General features: G+C 28.9%; 1 protein-coding gene across 1 annotated transcript; it reads left to right on the top strand.

The window, feature by feature from the left end:
• Window positions 1–1,738: 1,738 nt before the first annotated feature.
• Window positions 1,739–9,935, top strand: LOC112691681 (sodium channel protein Nach-like). The gene is made up of 11 exons (XM_025566032.1): window positions 1,739–1,812; window positions 1,935–2,052; window positions 2,570–2,773; window positions 3,855–4,014; window positions 4,097–4,239; window positions 4,323–4,476; window positions 4,729–5,023; window positions 5,090–5,143; window positions 8,673–8,808; window positions 9,184–9,302; window positions 9,613–9,935. Exons 2-11 carry the CDS (start codon window positions 1,955–1,957, stop codon window positions 9,846–9,848), a joined length of 1,599 nt encoding a protein of 532 aa, XP_025421817.1. The 5' UTR covers window positions 1,739–1,812; window positions 1,935–1,954; the 3' UTR covers window positions 9,849–9,935.
• The last annotated feature ends 921 nt before the right edge of the window (window positions 9,936–10,856 follow it).

Raw genomic sequence — 10,856 nt, 5'->3', positions numbered from 1 at the left:
TTTTCGGACCGGTAAAGGACAGTGTAATTAATGAATGGAAGATAAGGAAAAACGAGGAATTAGAATCACTATACCAAAAACAAATTTGTCGAAGCAATAAAAACTAAGACTACAATGAGCAGGACATGCCTGGAGAAACAAAAACCCATTAATTCGTACAATACTGGAAAAGAAACCAACGGGAAAAGATCCATAGGAAGATCGAAAATGAGATGGGAGGATGTAGTGAAGAAGGACGTGGAACAACTAGGAAGAGAAAATAATTGGAAGGCACGAACAGCAGACCGAGAAAGATGGAAAGCTGGATGTATGACGGCATGGTCCTGGAGGCCACAAACACCCAAAAAAAAAAAAAAATTTAAATAAAATGTATTAGATATTTTTCTTAGTTATCATTATAATATTATGTAGTATATAATATATAATATTATATATATAACATATACTGTTGGTTGTAGTTAGATAGAGACAATGGGCCATTCCCCCCTCCCCCATAGGCCATATTGTTTATACATAAAACCTGTATAAATAACCATAGTGATGGTATTTTTTTTTTACTTTGCACCCCTCCCCACCACCTCTATAATCCTGAATACGCTGCTGAAACATGATATAAATTGGATATGAAAAAAATTGTCCAACATTAAACAATTCGAAAGTTGGAAACCCTAGGCTAATTGATCATTTTCTAAGTATTACTGTCTACTGGCATCGTCGGCGCATGGATGGATGGAAATTAAAAATACACATTTCATTTCTGATTTCCGTTCCTCAAAAATAAAGTAAAGATGAACACATTATTTTCTTATTTTTTTGTGGCAGATTAGTTCATGGTTTAATATTTTAAATTTAATTTCAATATTCATTTTTTGAACCCCGGTTTTTGTGTTGAAACTGGGTTTGATTTTTCTCCACGTTTGGGTTTCGGATAAAAACCGGGTTCATATATTGGCCGGGTTTCGGTTTACAGTTCATACCCGGTTTCAGATTTTTTCGAGGTACCCCGGGTTTCAAAATCAGGTCGTAACCGGCTTGGATTCCTTGCGTCAAACCTTGGTAATAAACAATAGAATATTATTAGGCATGTCATTATAAAATTACCTAATGTTCATTATGTAATTATATTAGCCTTTCTTCAGTTATAGATTTTTAAATAATAATGTTTAATACATTTTAATAATAAGGAGAAATATAAAGGGAACGTATTAGGCGAAAACGATTGCGGCGGTGTGACGTGAAAGGTATTCCAACAGCCGTAGGGTTGCGAGAACGTATACAATAGTTCGACATAAACAGTTCAATTCTAACTCAGTGTATTATAATTTATTTTCAAAATGTAAAGAGAGGTTATGATAGATATATGTGTTTTATACGCCGTGACATGGCAAATTACTTGGGTATAGATGAATAACGTCGATCAAATATTTTATTAATTCATTCTTTTATAATTATCGTACACTTACACCCACATACTGACAGCATACTGTCAAAACAAAAATTTATATTACTTACAGAAATCAAGATGAATAGAAAAAATAAAATAGACACTAAATAGTTGCCACATTATGTGTTTAATAATTCATGGGTCCGTATAAAAAATAAATATAATTCTACAGACCGTATAAGGTTATAAATGTTTACTACTTTTTCTTTTTTTTATAATATTTGATACTTAGACTTCCTGTCTATAGCTAAGGTAATCAACGGAATTTAAATATTTAATAGCCTGCGATCAATTCATTTTACGATTAAAATCATTTAAGTACAGCCCTTGAAAGAATTACAAGGAAAATTGTTCGAGTCGAATAATAGGTGATTTTCCAATAGTAACTGTTTCAGTTTCTTTAAAAAACTAAAAATTTATTTTATGATTTTCTCTATTCTTTTTAAAATTCAGTTATAAAATAAGAAAATGTATTTTAATTAATGTACAGTTATTTTGGTTTATCACGTGATGGCGATTATAAAAACTTTCTGGATTAACTACTGTGAAAATAGTTCTTTGCACGGTCTACGATACGTCGTCAAAAGTGAAGCTAAGCCTTGGGAAAGGTATAAATAAATCTTTAAACATTCTTCATCAATGTTATGTATTTTATTTATTATTTTCAATTTTTAATATTTACTTCAGTTCAATGCACATTACAAATTTAGTTTATTTTTCACATAACTATCTATTGGTAATAAAATAATAGCTGCCAAACAGAAAAATACTTAAACATTTAAAGGTCAACATTTGTTTTTCGTGATTGATATTACGGTACAAACTTAATTACTTAAAAAAAACCTTTGTAACGATTTTTTAAACGCGTATTATACAGTATGAGACAAAAAAAATTATATCAGCAATATTTTATTATTGCATAGTAGGCAATCTAACATTCATCATAATAGATTATGTTATAAAAGAAGTGAATTTTGTTTGCCTATCATACATATTTGAGGTCTTAGCCTTTTTGTCTCGCATTGTATAAGCATATATTCACAATATTTCGGGAAAAAAATAAATAAATTAAAATCTACAATTTCGTTTTAATCAACTTAAATGAATTTTTTTTTATTTCTATAGACTTATGTGGGCGGCCTTGATGGTAGTCGCTATTGCCACTATTATTGTTAATCTTTTCGCTTCATGGGAAACTTTTTCGTATTCATCCATACAGATCATTTTGGATAACCCTCGATATGAACTTAGCAAAATTGACTTCCCAGCAATAACCATATGTTCCATTAACAAAATTTTATACTCGAAAGCTAAAAAATTGATTTTAAAGTATGTTATTTTTATTTGTTCATTGACTACTAATTATAATACAATTATTTATTTATTAATTTGAAATTGATCAGTAATTTTATAATTTAATTGTTTCAAAGTATTACATTTAGGTTAAGAATTAAATAACTTTTTTTAAATATTTTTATGAACAATTTTAATCTGCAATAAAATAATAAAAATTAAATTAAAATTAAATATTTAACACTCGTAAATTATTATATAAATAAATAAACAAATATATAAAATATATTTATAGAAATAAATAAATAAATAAAAGCTTAGCCTGGAGTATTATTATATTTGTAAAGTACGACATGTTTTAAATTAAAAGTTCATTGTCAGGTATGTTTTCGTATATAAAAAGTCGATAAAATCGCATTATGCATAATAAATATGAAAAAAATAAAATCACGATTGAGTATGAAAAATAAAGGAAGGAATACATCGAAAAAAATAAGAGATAATTTAAAGCTAAACTTTTATTTATTTATTTATTTCTATACATAAAATATTTGTTTATGCATAATATACATTGTATATATATACATATATAATAAAAATTTTGTCGAAATAAAGTATGATTTAATGAAATGTTCAAGAATGAAAATTATGGTTATTATAGATTTAAATTTAAGAACTATTCCTTTTGCATCTGAATTACTTATTCAACAAATTGATTGATTAATTAATTAATTCGTTAATTCTTATAAATAAAAATGAAATAAAATGATTGTAATATTGAAAATATTAATAATAAATATATATTTAAACAATAAAATTAATTAATTTTATAATTCGTTATTGGAATAAAAATATACTTCTTAATACACTGAGATAAAAAATAAAATATTCAGTAAAAAATCAAAACTACTACAATAATAATTCATCTGAAAAATATTGTTTAAAATGATTACATAACTATTTTCAATAAAAAATACTTCTAGATATAATGGAATATTGAATATACCGAATAGTGCTTGGTGAGAGATAGAGGATAATGTAAATGGATACTATACTTATTATAGATATAAGGAATTAAATTATGAAGTGTATATAAATACGTTTGTTGTTTTCTTAGTAAGTACAAAGATGATCCAGAACAGTGGAAAAAATACGAAAATTCGTTATATGCTATGGGAATGTTACAATATCCACACTATAAAGATTTGTCGATTTTCGTAAAAAATAATCCTGTGATTGATTTGCCTTTAGAGAACATATCCAATATTATGTTGAATGTAATATCCAAACATTTACCTTCATAATGACAAACCGTATAGAAATTACATTAAAATGGTCCATGAATTATACTCATTTCAGCTGATGCCAACGGTTGACCAGATGTTCAATAAATGTTTTTGGAGAGGCTATAGATATAATTGTTCGGATATTATTCGACTGCAGCGCACTGAAGAAGGATTTTGCTATTCTTTCAACAGCAAAACATCAGAAAGAACAGCTAAGTAATATACAGCTTTATCATTTACCATACATATTTATTTTTTTATCAATACAGACAGACACGTCATGTAAAGTTTACTTTCAGCGATAGCAAGTTTAATCCTCCAATAGCAGGATTAAACGACATATTAATTCCACTGAGAAATAACGCCGCGGGCAAGATGACTGGGTTTGAGGTAATCCTGAATAGTTTGATTACTGAATATTTTCCGATCGACCGGCGGTACAAAGGATTTAACGTAAGGATACATTGAAAATCGTTACTAGATTGTAGAGAAGAAGGGAAAATGATGCTTTTGTAAACTACAAATATATAGCTTAAAAAGTTATGAACAATATATATATATTAGATATAGAATTTCTGTTAGAAAATGTATAGTAGACCGTTATATTAACTATGCTTTTACAATTTACTAGTCATTGATAATTGCAATGCAATGTTACACATCGTATACAATTTTATGTTAAATGTGAGGTGAAACTCCGGACAGATAATGATACACACGCCCGAAGATTTCCCGGACATTTCGAGTAGCTACAAGATTTACAGCGACCTCAACCAGTCATCGCGAATATCGGTCAGCGTCAAAACCATTCGGGCAGACTCGTCACTTCACCGGCTTAGCGAAGAAGACCGCAAGTGTTTTCTACACCAGAAAAGGACGATGCATCACAAGAACTTCCCGTCCAGAAGGAGTAATGCCGAAAACAATTGTTACAGCAAATGCAGACTGCTGACTACATACAAACGTTGCAATTGTGTACCTTACTACTTCAACGTGAACAGTAATACAGTGCATTACATCGAGCTCCAATAAAGAAATAATTATTCTATTTCTTCGGTTTTCACAGAGCTCGGGCATTGCTGTGGAATTGAACATTTACAATGTTTAGGAGAAATGGACGGTACGATTTATCACATACGTACTAGTATCACTATCGTTCTATGGTAGACCTTTTCGTGGTACTTTTCACGTCGCCATATTAGATTTTGCATGGAACGTAGAATGCTTTAGATCTACCGTGATGTGACTTTTATTATTTTTTTTTTTTTTGTGTTCATCTACGCGATTTTGACCAGTAAGATTGTTTCTAATATCAAAAGAAGAGATGGTCAATGATAGTGAATCCTGTCTAATTGGTGCATTCGAGTGATACGGTTTTTAATTCTCTATCAGTTTTCCGTACAATTGGGAAAAACTGACAAAAAATATATTTAAAAACAGCAAAAAAACAAATTTAATATTTCTTTAACCTGAACTCAAAAGACAATAATTATAAAACTAGGAATATTTACTGAACAACAGTATTACCGTTCTTTAAAAATGGTATAATTTTTCATACGATTTTGACTTTTTCGTACAATTTATAAATTTAGAAATGTTCGTGTTTTCATAATTTTTTTTTTTTCGTAATATGTTAACATAATAATTTAGGTTCCATAAAAATATCCTGAAAATTGAATACTAAACTCCTAGTACAATTTTCACACTTGTGAAGAAAATTATTGAATATCGAAAGTTACAATTTTTTTTAAAAAAACCGTTAAAAATCAATTATTTCAACGAGATTGGATTTAATCATATTAATTATTTTGTTGTTCAAAAATATTTGTCGTAGGGACTTGAAACATAAACTATACAGTTAGTAGAGCTCTGCACGGTCCGGTCTAGACCGGTCCGAACCAGACCGGATCGGACCGTAGTCCGGTCTTTTTCGGTCTTTGCGTATTATAATTTTATGTGGTTCGGTCCGGTCCCGTGATCTTTACTTTATATAATTTTATATATTTATATGATGTAGTAAAATAAAAAATAATTTTATAATATTATATTATTTTAATTTAGCTTAAAACGTTTAGGGGATACAAAAATAGCTCATCGCGTTTTTATAATAATTATTATAGTCTTGTTGTTGACATAATATTCACCCATTATACAGATCTACAAATATAACGCTGGTACACGAGATAATTAATTTACCTGCATTATGTTTTCAGTATTTTTTCCAAATGTATACGAATAAGAAAAAAAACCAAGCAATTATCACTATCGGTTAATAATCTATGGACATTTATATATACCAATTCTGTGGAAATGATAACGACGAAATAATATGAGATAATTATGTCTATATTTCTAGAAATTCGAATCCCACATCATTCATATAACCCCGGAATATCAATTTTATTTTATCGGTCCGGTCCGGTCCTGGTCTTTGTTAAAATGTATCGGTCCAGTCCGGTCTAAAAAAAAACGGACCGTGCAGAGCTCTAACAGTTAGGTTAGCAATACATCCGTACTATAATAATTTTTGTTAATATAAAATTAATTTTAAAAAATCAATCCAAAAATTATACTTATGTGTGGTTTATTTTCCGTAAAAGTTGTATCACAACCTGTGTCACAGTACTTAACAAACTCTTTTGTCGCGAGACCCACTGGTGTATTGGAGGGTATACGCGGGTATACGCCGTATACCTGGATCTCTGTTTTTGGATTTATGTGTATACTTTTAAGAAAATTCGTCATATCATGGGTATACGCTAACTAATCATTCGTTCATAATGGGTATACGCAAGCTTCTAATTTTTCATCACCGTAAAGCATACATTATACAACAACAGTATATAATTTATTATTATTATTATTATATACTATACCCACTATCCAAAAATAGCCTCGTGCCCGCATAAACTTCGATTAAATTTTCCCCGATTTCGGGTATTTGCGAAAACGGTTGGAAACTGCCGAGCGGATATTATAATTGTTAAAAATAGATCAACAGTCAAAAAGTTCTGTTTATAAATTTATCAAAATATTAACCGATCTGTCTACGATGTTTTGGATAGATTGTGATTATTAATTATTATATTGTTGTCAGTTTGTCACTTAGTATTTATTTGTTGCATGTTTGTGCAAATTATTTTAAATTAATACTAAAATATTATTACACATAATAAAACATTCGGTTTCATATATGATATATACCTATGAGTTAATTAAAAATAAGTTTAAAATATAGACTTCCATATCAGGCGTGGATCCAAGGGGACTAAGGGGGCGCGCGCCCACTTCAAATCTCCCAAAAATACTTTTGTTGAAATTTTGTACACCCCCTTCTTAGGAAAAAAGTCTGGCGAGGGTATATTCCACATCACCATCATATTATGTAATTTTGAGTTTAGGTAGGCAGAAAAATTTTTTTTAAGGGGTTTAGCCCAGCGGTTCTTAACCATAGGGTCACGACCCAATTTTGAGTCGCCAAAAATTTTAAATGGGTCGGATAAAAATTTAAAACGTTAGTATAATATTTTTATTTTTTAGTCTTATAAATTATAAATGAAACCTCATGTACGTTGGTTATCATGGAGAAACATTTTAACGGGATTTTTTGAATTAAGAACTGAAATAGAAGTATTTTTAAGAGAAAAAAATTCACTGTTATCCATCCATTTTCAAGATATAATTTGGTTGACAAAAATTGCGTATCTATCAGATATTTTTTCGTTATTAAATGAGTTAAATTTGAGTATGCAAAGTCCATTAACTAATATTTTTACATGTTATAATAAAGATATTAACTAAAATCAAAACCGTATCAAGAAACAAGCTTGATATCGAACCCACGATGCGTATTTCACTTACTAACTCTATAGAAGAACTCTAAATTGATTCATTGGTAAAGCAACATCAAGATCAAGGAAGTCATTAAATTAAAAATTATTTAAAAAACAATACAATATTATTAAAAGAAATGTTAATTTTTAAATATAATGTAATTAATATTATGACTTGTTATGAATACAAGTAATATGAGTAAAAAATATTATTCAATTAAGAGTACCAAATAGTTATTTTTTATTCTGCCATTGAATATTATTTATAAAAAGGTCACAGGAAAAATTTGATAAATATCTTGGGTCGCCACTACACAAAGGTTAAGAACCGATGGTTTAGCCCACCTCCGCCCACAAATAAACGCTTATATGCTGAGCGTATACCCTAGAATAAAATTACGAATACACCACTGGCGAGACCACTAAATTTATTATAAAACTGCCAAGGCTCCATTGATGAAAATCATTAATTATTATTTCTTAATTATATATACTAAAATTATACGTACTGTTTCACACAGATAAATTATTAAAATGTATATTGAATTAAATTTGTTTAATGTATTTTAGAAAAAAACTTTAAACGTGTATAAATGCCAATTAATTAAAACCTAAAGAAAATAGTTTAAACGAAATACATATTTCACAGTTCTCAGGTAATATAGTCACGGACCTTGGTTTGAGAAGCACTTGTGTGTCAGTGACTCGTCCCCATACTTGACCCGAACCGTGTCATCTCACCATTTATAGTGTGTTTTGTTTTTCATATGCCCGCTGACCGGTCGATTGACATTTGATAATTTGATCGTGTATCAGTACTCCAGCGTAACGTCCAAGCTCCGGAAGACCAGCCAGGATTTCCCAAATGGAGTGTACCCGTTTTCATGAACTGCAGTTGCCCGCACTCGTGTTCTTTTGTAGGATATACGACGGAAATGCGACACTTTCCAAAGTAAATAAAAAAAACGTTAATTTATAAATGTAATATAATAAATATAATAGCTAGAAATAATAAACAAAGTCATGTTTTCAGCATGAACCATCTTAAAGTTATTTTCGCTAATATCGAATCGCGGTCGATAACAATTATTTTATTTCAAATTTTAAGTACATTAATGGGACGGGCTTTGAATTTAATTTTAGCTTAAAAATATATATATGAATACATATTATATGAATAGTTTAAAATTTTATATATGTTTTGACTATGTTGTGTTTATCGAAATTTGTACACAAATTAAAAGTAATAAATTGTCAGCCGATTTTTATTATTACTATCGTTTATTAATTTATTTATCGTCTTTATGCTGATCGATTTGTCTAATAGAGATACCATGGCAGTCACACAGTTATCACACGATTTCATACCAGTTGAAGTATATTACAAAGAAAGGTTTGCTATCAGTTATCAGCGATCAACGAAATACACTACGCAAGATTTATTAAGTAAGCGTGCCCGTGTTTACGTATTTTCATTGATTTTTTGTTGTAATTTATTGTATAGTTTTTCAAACTACGAAGTATTTAATGTAGACAAATAATGTGTATTAAAGCACAAACGAGTTGCAGTCGATCGAGATTGCATCGGATGATGATTTCAGATTGAATATATTAATGATAATATAATATTAATTTATTTATATTTTATTTATATTGTTATTATTTAATAATAATATCGTGCTTTAAGCTACAACTTAAAAGTGGACGTTTAAAATGTAGATCAATTGGTGTTCTCAGTGTTTTGTACGTGTTATAGCTTCGATCGGAGGAATGGCAAGTTTGTTTCTGGGATGCAGCTTGGTCAGCATGGTGGAGATCATTTATGTCGTTTACAAATCATTGATGATGCTGAAACACAAATATTTCAAAGTCCTCTCGGATTCGAAACAACTGCAACAACAGCAAAAACTCGTTCTGTACCGTCGGTATAACACGTACCGTTTCTGCAGACCTCTGTACATTCCGCCAAGCGATAGTCCACGACGTTATTAGTAATGATAGTGCACCGTTATTATGTCGGTTGGAGAATGCCAGCCTGTTAGTAAAATATATTTTACACGATAGATAAAATAAAAACTATGCTCGAATATACTTGTAATCTATAGTATATACGTGTTTTATTTTTTCCCCCGTGTAACGTCCATATTATCTATAAATTATTGTTTTAAGTTTAGAGCCAAGTGAAGCTGGTTTCGAAATCGACTGATTTTATTCTTGTACAAGTAATACATACATATAATATATATGTATATATATTTTTCATTCACGGTGTAGTAAATCAACATTGAATAACGAATATTATATTTGTATCTCTCATATGATTGAAATTGGATGTAGATGGTAGTTCTAAGGAGGCATGAAATTATTTTTTGACATTATCAATAGTATTCCGGTACAACCGAAAAATTAAAATAAGCTGTAAAATAATGTCGTTATTTTAAAATTGAATATTAGACTAACCGTATATCTTATTAAAAAAACTTAAAGACTTGACATTATCGAAGTTTTACAATTCGGCAAAATTGATAATTTTTTTTAAAAAAAATAAGTACTCTTATTTCCGTTAAATATTCGTAGATAATATATTAATATACCGTTTTAATTTTGTTCAACTTAGATTTTTTTAATTTTATTGGGTATGGAACAAAATTTTTTAATATGTAGTAAAAAACAGTAAGAATAAGAATTAGTGAAAACATTTATAATACAAATAACTATTTTAATTCGTTTTATATCAATAATCTGTTGATTTTAGACTCTGAAGAAAGCTTGAAGATTTTTTAACTTGTTAATAAAAAAATATACTGTTCATCCTTTTAAAAATGAATCTTTTAGTTAAATATTGATATTGTCGAGTTTAATAATTTTTATATAATAATTTATGATTATAATTAAACATTTAAGTAAACATAAACATAAATCAGTAAGACTTTGGTTCACATATTTTTAGAGGGTAAATCTTTTCAATAGTTCCTTTTACCTTTGTCATTATATTATAGT

Source organism: Sipha flava, unplaced genomic scaffold (assembly GCF_003268045.1).
Source record: "Sipha flava isolate LNK unplaced genomic scaffold, YSA_version1 65_pilon_pilon, whole genome shotgun sequence".
Classification (NCBI taxonomy): domain Eukaryota; kingdom Metazoa; phylum Arthropoda; class Insecta; order Hemiptera; family Aphididae; genus Sipha; species Sipha flava.
The sequence above is the reverse complement of the archived record's forward strand: the minus strand, read 5'-3'. Positions and strand labels throughout refer to the sequence as shown.